The sequence below is a fragment of the Cavia porcellus genome, unplaced genomic scaffold (genome assembly GCF_034190915.1).
Source record: "Cavia porcellus strain 051 isolate PalLab524CR breed Dunkin Hartley unplaced genomic scaffold, mCavPor4.1 scaffold_6, whole genome shotgun sequence".
NCBI classification, from domain to species: domain Eukaryota; kingdom Metazoa; phylum Chordata; class Mammalia; order Rodentia; family Caviidae; genus Cavia; species Cavia porcellus.
Window position 1 is genome coordinate 48972959 of NW_026947489.1, and position 13081 is coordinate 48986039.

The 13081-nt window shown below is 37.3% G+C and overlaps 1 protein-coding gene across 1 annotated transcript in view; it reads left to right on the plus strand.

Annotated features, from left to right (window-relative positions):
• LOC100714419 (uncharacterized) overlaps window positions 1–13081 on the plus strand; it is a 247343-nt gene that overhangs the window by 16176 nt on the left and 218086 nt on the right. Inside the window, exons 4-12 of the mRNA XM_063250621.1 lie at window positions 1812–1932; window positions 2138–2247; window positions 2761–2912; window positions 3411–3582; window positions 5278–5377; window positions 6802–6914; window positions 7292–7417; window positions 11550–11681; window positions 11839–11955. Coding sequence (XP_063106691.1) covers window positions 1812–1932; window positions 2138–2247; window positions 2761–2912; window positions 3411–3582; window positions 5278–5377; window positions 6802–6914; window positions 7292–7417; window positions 11550–11681; window positions 11839–11955 — 1143 coding nt within the window. The remainder of the gene's footprint in view (window positions 1–1811; window positions 1933–2137; window positions 2248–2760; window positions 2913–3410; window positions 3583–5277; window positions 5378–6801; window positions 6915–7291; window positions 7418–11549; window positions 11682–11838; window positions 11956–13081) is intronic.

The following is a 13081-nucleotide window of genomic DNA, read 5'->3' on the forward strand; positions in this document are numbered from 1 at the left end:
ATCAACGAATGAGATAGTGTGTATTCTTTTCTTAGTCATCTATCACATATAGCTCTTGGCCCACAGTCCTTGTTCTCAATGCCAACAGAACTTTTACCCCCAAAAGAATTTTTACTACTTTGTATTAAGAAATACTGTCTGGTCATACAAAAGCCTACTTTTCCTGCCTTTCAGTGGATTGTGAGGTATCTGGACCTATATTTCCCAAATTATAATTCTTAAAACTTCAAATAAATTTTTTTACTTTTACAATTTCTAAGTTTAAATTGATCTACAAGAGGTAGAGGAATCAGTAAGCACCAGCTGAGAGTGGGAGGCAGGGTAGATTAGCTCCTGTCTAGTGCAGATTCCAGTGCCTGCCATGGAATGATACAGGTGATGCTGTGAACTCACTCGGCTGACTTTCCCTGGGCCTGGGATCACCCCCCTTTAAGTAGTTTACATCCATCATTGCACTTTGTGTTTTTTCTTTTTAAATGTCGCAGCTGCTGTGGACTTGATTTTTTAAAATTCTTAGATTTATTGCTTCCTATCAACCAAAAGATTTATGCATTCCATGACATCAGTAATTTTGTCAGTGAGTTATTTGTAACTCATGGAAAGATATACCTTTCTTGTTGATAACTGAGTTCACTTTTAGCATATGCTTTGGTTATGTACAGTCTCAGTGCATCCTTTTATATTAAAATGTTTAAAAAGAGTTTTTTAAACTAAAAAGTACAAATACTACAGAAAAACGTGTTAGAAAAGGCATGTGACTGAACGATCCTTTTATAGTCTTTCAGTATTTTCCTCAATACCCACTACACTGATCATCACAACAGAGACCTGGGACCTTCTTTTATTTATTTTTTTCCTATAACAGAACCAATCAGGGATTATTCAGTAGGTAGGCTGTATTTTCATTTGCCCATTTCTCAGCTGCTTCTTTTTTTTCTGCCATTCTTAGTGGAAATTGTGTATGTCAGGGTAGTGATTTTCTAGGACAGTGAGTTTGAGCCTTGGCTGCACCTGAAAATCATGTGAATAGCTTTCAAAGATATCTATTCCCTGGGTTTACAGCAGAATTTCCAATTTAATTCCTAATCTTGAGAAATGGAATTAAAGAATGTGTATTTGTGAACACCTCTTAAGTGAGAATTAGAATCTATTTAAATTCTAAGGAAAGATTACTTTTTGCCTTGTGAGGAGCTGATAGACTGTATATATATCACACGTGTAATTCACACATATAATATGCATATATATGTATTTAAAAGTCAAAGAAAAATCAGTTTGATTTGAAAACTTTTGAATAAAGTTGATTGAAAAATCTTTTTGTTTCTTTTTAAGAATCAAAGCTAATATAATTGAAAATGGAATTTTGCATTAATGCACATACAAATGTTAGAGTTTGGTGTATATATATGTATATATATATTTTGAGACAGGGTCTTGGTATATAGTTCAGGCTGGCCTTGAACTCATTATGTGGCCCAGGCTGGCCTTGAATTCACAATAATCCTCCTGCCTCAGCTTCTCAAGTGCTGGAACTATGAGTGTGCACCACCTTGCCTGGCTTGGAATAATTAAATACAGTTATCAACTTTGTTATGGCAAAAGACATGGAGTGCATTTTGCTTCCTGGATGGAGGTACACTGGTCAGAAAATTGAGCTCTGCCACTGTTTGGGATATAGCACAATTCCTTAATGGTCAGCTCCTTTATTTGTAACATGAAGTTATTCATACCACAATATCAAATTGGACGATTCATACTTTATAAGAGATAAAGAACTCAATGGAACTGCTTTGTCTAATGTCTTGGTTCAGGCTACATGTGACCAACGTGGCTGCTGCTGGAAACCTCAGGGAGCCATAAGTATTCCTTGGTGCTACTATTCCAAGAATCATGGCTACCAAATGGAGGGAAATCTTGTAAACACAAATGCAGGTGAGTCAGACTCTGCCAGGAGGTAGGAGCTACAGACCTGGAAGTTGGCCCACCTTTTGTCAGACACAGTGGTGTGGTGCTGCAAAGCAGTCCCTTATATGCTGCCACGTGTCTCCTCTGGGGGACACAGAACCAACCTGAAGTTTAATTTTTTGTAGGAATTTACAGATACAGCTTTGCAAACCTTTTCTCCTCTTCATGTTAGGATTCACAGCCCAACTGAAAGCTCTGCCTTCTGCATCCTTGTTTGGAAATGATGTTGACAATGTGCTTCTCACAGCAGAATACCAGACATCTAACCGCTTTCATTTTAAGGTTTGTAGTTTGTTTGCTTTTAAAATATCTTTTTCAGAGGTTGTTGTCTCCTACCTGATGCAGTTGCTACCAAGTAAAATATTTTGTTAATGGAGATATTTTTATCTATTGCCCTTATTATTAGCTTTTGTATATTGAAGTCTTTTACAGACTTCCTTTTATGATGACTTCTTAGATATATATTAAAGAGTTAACTGGTAAGGATTTTGTTTTCATTTATTTGTCCTAGATAGCATGTAAAATGTATAGAGAGGAGAAAAACACAACTATCAGAGCTTTGAATTTTCTAGAGATAATCTATCTCTGCAGACTTGTAGTATATATCTTTCCCTACAAGTTAATTTAAGCACAACTGCAAAACATTTGAAGTAGGTAACATGGTGAGTAATTTCCTTAGATGTAATGCCAGTTCAACCAGTGTCTGATTTCTAGCACAATCAGTCCAGATACCAAGGAACACTGATATTTTAAAAAGAAAAGTTATCATTTTGGCTTTCTTTCTATTCTGTCTAGTTGACTGACCAAACCAAAAACAGATATGAAGTACCACATGAACATGTACAGTCTTTCAATGGAAATGCTGCTACTTCTTTGAACTATCAAGTGGAGGTCTCCAAACAACCATTTAGCATCAAAGTGATGAGAAGAAGCAACAGTCGTGTTCTGTAAGCTTCTGAATGCTGTCTGGGTTGTGAGACTTAGGAAGATCATGACGAAAGGAAGTCTAGAAGCTAGAGGAAGGGTGCATTTCAGTTCTGCATTTCAGCAGTAGACCACTATTGCTGCCCAGCCTCTCTCTTTTCAAATGTATATATATTTTTGCCTACCTTCCCCCTGGTTCTGTTTGCACAGTCACATTTTCTCTTCATTTCCCCTTTCTTTCCTCTATCTATGGTATTACTTGCCCACCAGTAAATACTTACTGGAAAATCTGTGATCATATAAATATAGTGCTCTGGTCATGTGGGAAAGTGTCTGAAGGACAAATATAAGAGATATATGGCATTTGTTGTATAGATACCTATCTCTTGGTAGTCACTGGAAAATGTGTACAGGAGAGCAAATGGGATTAAGTCATGGAGAACTAAAGGTTACTTTTCTAAGCACTTATGTCTTTCCATCTCCTGTACTCACTCATTCCTTTGTTTTTCACGCGTGTCTAGGTTTGACTCAAGCATTGGGCCCCTGCTGTTTGCAGATCAGTTCCTGCAGCTTTCCATCCGCCTGCCGAGTGCTAATGTGTATGGTCTGGGGGAGCATGTGCATCAACAATACAGGCATGACATGAATTGGAGGACTTGGCCCATATTTACCAGGGATACAATTCCTAATGCGGTGAGCTTCAGGGTGGCCCCTTTCCACTGAGTGCCAAAGGCTCATTCTTGAGGTCACTACTAGCAGCACAATTTAGTAGTTATGAGTAAGACTACAGTCAGATTGTTTGAATTTGAATTTTGTCTCTGATACTCTCAGATATGTGGCTGTGAGCCAGTTACTTTCTTCTCGGTGTTTACCTCATCTATAAAATTGGGGTAATATACTTATCTCATGGAATTGTGATTGAGGATTTAATAAACTAATACATATAAAAGTATCTACGAGAATGTCTACCACACAGAAATTTCTCAAAAAATGCCAACTCCTTTATATTGCTTTTTCTCTTTGAGCTTACCTGTTGTGGAGAAAATGTTATCAGTAATTGTACTTGAATGATGTAGTTGATTATGATCTTATTTTTATATTGGCCTTTAAAAATCACTGATTTACTAGGTTTGTCAGCAACAAAGGATTAAGTCCCAGCTAAAGCAACCTGTTAGGCATTTTTGTGTAATGAATGATTGGTGTACTGAAAGAAGAGACAGAGTTTTGTTGTTGTTGCTATTTTGTTTGTTTGTATCTTTGTTTGTTATACTGACTGACAAAACTTGAGACTGTTGTTTTCTTAATTCCTTAGCAATATTCTAGGTTCAGGAGCTTTTCTGAGTAACAGCTAATGAAATAAATGAGATCACAGCAATAATTTATTAAGCAACTCTCTTTATAAATTTTTTCAATTTAGTAAAACATACCAGAAAGAGTAAGAATAAGTTACTCATTTAACAGACAAAACTGAGGCTCCGAGAGGCCAAATTAATAGCCCAAGACAGAATAGTTTCTACATAAGTGAGAAAAGATCTGATCTCTACTCTGTCTCACCTAAAAAAAGTCCTGGCTCTCTACCATATAAATGCTATCAGAAGAGCAGAGAAGGCATTGAGTCAGAGCACCTTGTCCAGGAACAGCTGCTGATCACTGAGTTACAGATCATCAGACCCCTGCCACTTGAAGTGTGTGTGCTGATAACTGCTCTGGGGGAGGTGTGGGCTTTCAGTACTCCCACCATCCATTGATTTAGAATCCACATTTAACTAAGAAGACTGCGTAAGTTTTATATACACCAAACCCCAAGAAACTGTGTTCTAGAGCAGCAGTTATCAAATTGTGACTAAACATTGGAATGATCTGGTGAAATTAAAAGAAAAAAACACTGTTTGTTTCTATCCCTAGAGATTCTGATTTAATTGATCTGGAGTCTCATCAGGGTGGAGAACTCCTGTTCTGTAGTCTAGAAGTCTCAACAAGAACTCTATTTGGTTCCTGACTCAAATCAGTACTTGATAGAATGAATGAGGTTAAGTCAGATTAAGGCAGGCCTCTTGGAGAGAAGATCTTTTATAGTTATGTCTCCAATACTCATCTCCCCACATTCTAACAAATACCATAACCTTCACATTCTTATCACAGAAACGGTTATAGCAGATTCGCTGTATGAGCAAACACTATTCACTTGATTTATATCAACCAGAGAGGTCGCATCTTTTAAAGTTTGTTAGCTTCTTCATGGACTATGAAATTCTTCATATAACTAAGACTATTTCCTAAACTAGTCCTGCAATTTAATGTTTAAACTACTTTGTTACAACATTTTATTGTTAAATTATTTTTATAGACTTGGTTGTACATTTCTGTTTTTTAATTTTCTTTCTGCAGGATGGAACCAACTTGTATGGTGCTCAGCCATTCTTCTTGTGCCTTGAAGATGCTAGCGGATTATCTTTTGGGGTGTTCCTGATGAACAGCAATGCCATGGGTAAAGAACAAAAGAAATATTCATGCAAGAGACAAGCATAATAGCAATGTTTCGGTCCTTTTCTTACAATAAGATGATAAAAGGAATGCATTTTTTTTTTTGGTACTGGGGATTGAACTCACAACCTTGTACTTGCCAGGCAGGAGCTGTACACCGCTGAGCTAAACCCCCAGGGCCAGGAATGCATCTCTTTAAGAATGATTGAGCCATCACTTAGGGTCTTGTATGTTCTCTCTTTGTTCCATTCATACTTCACTCTACCTGTTGACCCATGCAGGGATTTTTTTCTTGACTTCTCATTTTCCTGAATCAGGCTGCCTCCTTTGAGTATTTTCTATTACAGAATTAAGATATTTAGGCCTTCCCAACTGGTAGAAACTATCTCAGTGTAGATGACAGGGAAGGGTTACTTTAAACCTTAAGTGAATGGGTCAATTATTTAAAGAGATTCATTCTTTTTATTCCTAAATGGAAACCAAACCTAAAAGGCAACTTGTGAGCATGATGCCTGGAGTTTAAAGGATTTTGAATTTATGAAACAAACTTTGATGTTTTTAGTGTGCCTCTTGCTTGATGTGAGAGTCACTGAAGTTAGCCCTCATTGTGGGTGATGTCCTTTCAGTAACGGTAGGGTATGGGGGTAAGGGTAGCATGTTCTGTGGTTGTAAAAGTGAGAGAGGAATCTTTTCATTCTACCTTCTTAGATTTAATTCTTTGGGCCTCAAAATTAAGTTGGCAGAAAGAAAGATCAGCAAGGAAAATACAGTTTACTTACCTGTGCTGTGTATATGTATATAAGCAATGCTCAGTGATTAGCGGCTGGCAGGAATGGTTAGTGTGGAGCTTATGTACTATAGCATCTTACTAGTTACCAAGTATTTCTCACTACTGATATTCTAGGTGGGGTTGTTTTGATTCAAAGCAATATTACTACCTTAATCTCAGAAAGGGTTGGGGAGAAAAATGGTGAAACAAATAACTTTTGGGGAAGATAAATAGGTCCTTAAGAGAGATGTGATGATTTATGCCAATGTCTGTTGGTGCTTTTTGGCTCAGAGGATGTCAGACTTGCTTCAAGAGAAGAAATTTATGTACCTTGAGTTCTTTTGGGAGGCTTTATCTTTAGGCAGTTTATTCTGGATGCCTGTGTAGGCCAGAAGTTTTCATCAGAGCCAAGGTCCTGGCATAAGGAATTAAAACCTTCCAGTCACCTGCCATTGAACTTGGTCACCAAATGCTTTGGTTTCCATGTGCAATAAGGGAACAAAATCAGAATTTGTCCTTTTGTATATAAAATGTGAAACATTAGGATCATATTATTCATTTTCATATAGTTAATGACCTTCTGGTCTAGAACTTTGTAGCCGTTACTTTAGAATAAATTTTAATGTGTTTTGCTTTTTGTTGCTTTTTAATCTTTTAAGAGGTTGCCCTCCAGCCAACCCCAGCAATCACTTATCGCACCATTGGGGGAATTCTTGACTTCTATGTGTTCTTGGGAAACACTCCAGAGCAAGTTGTTCAAGAATATCTAGAGGTAAATTTATGATTTCATGATTATGACTAAAGAAATCCTACATAACAAGTATTTAAGAAAAGTAAATATAATGTGAAGGTGTAAACCACAAAACTCTCTTATTACAACTTGCTAAAATGTGAATTTCGTGTATACAGTAGAAACTTGCCTTATATCATTTTTGTGTTAAAAAGAAGTGCAAGAATATAAGTTGTCCTAAATACATTCCTAACCTTGAAGATTTAAAAAGGGGCTGGAAAATATACTTTGTGACCTTAATGAATCGGAACACTGGCAGATAAGATATCTCTTACGCCTCACCCCAATGCTTAGAAAAAGTAAAAAACAAAACAAAACAAAAACACACTGCTAACTCTCTTTTCACATATTTCATTTAGCTCATTGGACGGCCATCCCTGCCTTCATACTGGTCACTAGGATTTCACCTCAGTCGGTATGATTACGGAACATTGGACAAGATGAAAGAAGTCGTGGACAGAAACCGGGCAGCACAACTCCCTTATGTTAGTAAGGCTTTAAATGGTTCTCAAAGAAAGAAAGAAAGAAAGAAAGAAAGAAAGAAAGAAAGAAAGAAAGAAAGAAAGAAAGGAAGAAAGAAAGAAAAGCAGTTGTTCATACTTTGTCTTTTTATGTAGTAAAAAAATTTTTATGTATTCAGATGATCAGTTGTACTTATGGACCAACCATGTTTTCAAGGAACCCTAGTTCTTTCTAGTGGGAAAGTGATAGAGACTACGACTACAAGTGAGATACAACCTATTTTTATCTTTATTTTTCTCATATGTTTTATTTTTTAATTTTTATATTAATTTACTTTCATCTCTTTTGAGATAAAGTCTTCTATGCAGTTCAGGCTGGCCTTGAGCTCATTTTGTAGTCCAGGCTGACCTTGATCTCCCAACAATCCTCTGCCTCGGCCTTCTGAATGCTGGGATCACAGGCATGCCCCACCACTCCCAGATTTCATCATATGTTTTAATTGTAAAGTTTTTTATGCTTATTGTATTGACTAAATTTTACATAATGTGCTTTTATTTTAGTACTTAGTATTTTCTCCAGCCTGGATTATAGTATTTTAATATTTATCAATGTAGATACTTCTCACCATTGATATTCTTGGTTGATTGTTTTGACTCAAAAGCATCATGGCAAGCACTGACCAGAAATGTGATATTATATCTTTAGAATTCCTCCAAAGTTCTGGGATAAACTTAATTTTTATATTTCATCTCTGGTAATAAATGATGTAGATTACTGATTCTTATACCCCTTGCCAGTTACTATGCATTAATCTATATTTGGGAAGTAATGCTAGGCCCCAAGGATTTAGGTCAGAATTGCTGGATACAATCCTCAATTCGCAACCAATACGTTTTGTACAAATAAGAAAGAAACTAAGTTAGGGAAACTACCTTGACTGAGACTGTGTGGTAGTAACTGGTGGCCGAACTTACACTACATAATTAAATGGATTGAAAGACTTGTAACATGTTTTAGGGGCTGGGGATTTAGCTCAGTGGCATAAGCACCTGCCTTGCAAGCAGGCGGTCATGAGTTCGATCCCTGGTACCGATAAAAATGAAAAAGACAAAAAAAACACACACACAAAAAAAAGACTTGTAACATGTTTTAGTACCATCTGTTTTTGCATGGATATTTTGATTGTTATTGAATTAAGAGTAAACAAAGTTTGATTTTCTGTATAGTGTGGCTATTTGTACTTGAGATATAACCTCAGTAGATACTTTAAAATTGGATTTAGAAAGTCCATAAACATGAAGTATGAATGAAAGTGCATCACAGACTTTTGATTTGCAATGCTTAAGACCACCAGAGGAAAGCAGAAAATGAAGCTAATGTCATCTGGCTGGGTGACTTTCTCTCCATTTTGGCCACAAGTCCTACTACTCTTTATTCTGCAGCTGTTGTGAGCGGGATATACCATCAGCATAGACTGAGCATTTTTGTATCTTTACATGGTTTCAGTTTATTGGATCACAATACATTCACAAGCTAATTTCATAAGCATAAATTCATTAACGATTTTGTCAGTTTTAATTACCTGAGCACCTAGATTTTTCTTGATAGCAATGGCAATCACAAGTTCTTTTATTGCATTCCAATGTTAATTACTAGTGCCTATGGCACTCAAGTCATATATCACAGTTCATCCATTAAAATATAGGTTTTGGAAAGGCTAAATAAGGATTGCAACAGCCACAACCTTCAAAGAGGCAGACCTGAAAGTAAAGGCAGGTGTCCAAATAAGATGCAAAGTCTGGCTGAGCATGTTCAAGGGTCTGCTGAGCCATTAGCAGCACAGAACTTTGTTCAGAGCCCAAGTCTGGCAGCAGGCAGTTTGCAATAGGCCAGGTCTTAGCAGGGAGATGGAACTGAGCTGAAGCTAGGGGACAGAGAGCTGAGATTTGGCACTGTTGTATTCATTTAGTGGTTAGATAAGATGACAGGTCCTGCTGTATGTGTCCAAACTCCTATGTTGTGTGCCATTCCTTTTATATGACACAAATGAAAGGTTGCACGTTCACTGGTCTGGTGTATCCAAGAAGCTCAGGGGTCTAGTTTTATTTAATATGGTTTTGATACATAGGCACTCCTGATTTAATTCAATAAATGCACAGATGATAATTTTTCATTAGCATGATTAACTTATCTATCAGTTTATGACTTACGACTGTGCTGAGCAGCTAGGGGTTGTTCTTTTCCCTAATTTCCCTCTTGTTGAGTTTGTTATTTTTGTACAGGAATGGTACTGATTTTTTGTTGTTGTTTTTTTGGTACTGGGGATTGAACTCATGACTTTGTGCTTCCCAGGCAGGCATTTAGGCCACTGAGCTAAACCCCAGGCCCTATTCTTTTCGATAAATTTGCTATATCCAGTATCTGCTGGTTATTTGTTTGCACAGAGATGTTAACAAGACATTTTTGCCTTAGCACTTTCACTCAACATGGAGTAACTCCGGACCAACTACTGAATTATAAAATGGAATCACTCAGTAGGGCACATTCTGCTGTCCACACCAGCCTTTAGCAACTTTATATATTTGGGAGTGGGCATGGCAGTGGGGGAGGAGAGGGTGAAACATGATGGAAGAGGAGGGATTGAGATAAAGGAAATAAACACAACTGCCATACCAATGGTGAACACTGTGCATGTGTGACGTCAGTGCTGTTGTTAACTATGTCACAATTCCATTCTAATATCAGAACCCCCTTTAAGATTATGAATCATATTTAATGTTAGAAAACCAAAGCACTGTTTTTAAAGTGATCTCTAGCATCACAGTGGCTCTCTACTTTTTATGTCATTCTTCTTACCTATCAACTACCATTTACTTCTTAAATGATCTAGGGAATCAAAGAGTTGGATTTTTTGGGTGTGCAAAGGAGTAAGATGTGAGAGGGAGCATTGAGCCCAGTGAATTGAAAACTATTAACTGAGTAAAAGTGTTAAATTCTGCCAACATTACATGAACAGAAGTACATAAATGCAATTATAAGATGAAGGATAATAAAAATACAGTAAATAAATTAAAAAATGTATTACAGTAAGGGACATATTGCCATTAATCTCCCTCCAAATACTCCCCTTCTAACACACCTACACCATCATTCTTCCCATTTTCTGGGAAAGTTCTGGAAGTCCTTCTTCCTGAGTGCCTGTACAAGGCTCGATCAAAACAATGGAGAATGCTGCTGCTGAACACCATCCAACATAAAGACAAGCTTATAAAAACATTACCTTGTGTCCTCCTTCACTTTATTCACCAGTGCTGGAACCATGTGACTTCTGGCTCTTCCCCAAATTCACAGTGATCATGAAAGGTAGACGTTTTGAATTGATTCAGGACATCAAAGCAGCCAGGACAGCCCAATACTCAGCAAAAGACTCATGATAAAGAACTTCCAGAACTTGTCAGGAAGTGGCAAGAACAAAGGGCTAAATGTGTTCTGTTTGATGTGAGGAGGAGCTATTTTGAGAGGAATCAATGGCATTGTATCTTATATTATAATAATTTTTAAAAACTTACACAATCACCAGATTTTTAGACCACATTTCTACGCTTCAAGTGGCAAAATTTGAATGTGCCTATTATAGCGGGAATGCTGATGGATAGTCAGGTGTTAGAAGAGATGCAAAGGATAAAATTTCTGAATTAACCTTCTTTCCCAACCCATTCCCTTAGAGGTAGACACCTGGGCATTAGAGTAAGTTTCATTCTGGCTCCATAGATAAAATTAGGAAAGGATAACACCAAAGACTTGAAGTAGAAGAGACAGCAAAACAAATTGTGGAATAATAAAATAAGAGAGAAATGGCACACCTAGAGAGAGAACACACCTTCCTTTATCTTGTAGATAGTGTGAAATTTACTTGGTAACTTTAGTGATTGTCATAAATGATCCAGTTAAGTTGACTGCAAGTACAGACCTTAGAGAAACAATGGGTTATTTGCTTTTGAAATTTTCCTGAAATTTAGATACCAGGGGCTGGTTAAGAATTCTGCTTGATCATATCCCTGAGTTTAGTATATTTTCAATAATTACTGATAATTAGGCTGGCTTGTTTTAGCAGGCAAACTCAAGGTGTTAAATTGGTGTTGTATATTACTCCAGGATGTTCAGCATGCTGATATTGATTACATGGATGAAAGGAAGGACTTCACTTATGATCCAGTGAGCTATAGAGGCTTCCCTGATTTTGCTAAGGAGTTGCACAATAATGGACAGAAACTCGTCATCATTGTGGTATGTGTTAGTTAACCTCTTTTTCTTTCAAATCAAGTATTTACTGTTTTTTTTTAAATCACAGCACCTACTCTCATCTCTGTGTCCTGAGATTCCTAGTCTCTTTTCAATGCTCTCAATTTAAAGCTAGTTTCTTCTGTGCTTTTTCCCTTTTTAGGACCCAGCCATCTCCAATGACTCTTCCTCAAGTAATCGCTATGGCCCATTTGACCGGGGTTCAGCAATGAACATATGGGTGAATAGTTCAGATGGAGTGAATCCACTCATTGGGGAGGTAACTTAATTGGAAAGCTAGGACCTGTGGAGGGGCTGTGACTCTTTGTGTGTGTGTGTGTGTGTGTGTGTGTGTGTGTGTGTGTGTGTGTGATTGTCCTGTCCATTTTCAGATGCATTGTGTATGCTAAGGATAAATTTTTGCTTTGTTATTTCATCCTCAAATGTCTAGCAGCCATTCTTCACATGCATCCTTTACATCTGCACTCATGCCTTTCACAGCCAGTTTCCATTAAACCAGAGCCATCACTTGGAGCATGCACTTCCACATGTTCTGTCTTGTCTTCAGTTGACCGCATCACCTTTCTTTTCTGTAACTTCACTTGGTAAATCCAGCAGAAATGTTTCACACCTCTTTTTTACTCAGCTTTCTGCAGTAATTTAGTAAGTTTGATCACTTTTTTCTCAAGTCTTATTTGACCTTGTTGGTTCATTTCTGGTGTCTCTGATAACTCTTTTGGAATTGGTGTCTGAAGGAAGTTGGATAGAGAAAGAATAGAGAAAAGCAAATGATACTAGAATTCATGGATTTTTAATGGGCCCAATGAAATCTATGGAGTTCTTCCTCCCTATTTCTAGAATTAAGACTAGCGAAAGTAATAAAGAGAATGAAGTAGATTCAGAGATCAGTAAACCAGATAAAGGCTTTTATCCATGGGTTTATTTAATAAGGATTTAGCTTTTATTTTTTTTAAAGTTTTTTAGGGCTGGGGATTTAGCTCAGTGGCATAAGTGCCTGCCTGGCAAGTGTGAGGTCATGAGTTCGATCCCTGGTACCTAAGTAAATAAATAATGTTTTCATGTCGGTATGGTGGTGCATGTCTGTAATCTCAGTACTCTGGCAGACTGAAGCAAAAGACTAGCAAATTCAAGCACAGCCTGGGCCACTGAGCAACTTAGCAAGACTGTCTCAAAATTAATAAAATCTGGTGGTGGTGTTGGTAGTGGTGACTGAGGGTGTAGCAAAAAATAAAACAAGAGTTGGGAATATAGCTCAGCAGCACAGTGCCTGCTTGCAAGCACGAGGTCTTTAGTTTGGGTCCCCATACCAAAACAACAACAAAGACAACAACAGCAGCAGCAGCAAAACAAAAACATGTTCTTTAAGTGTCTTTTTGATAAATCCT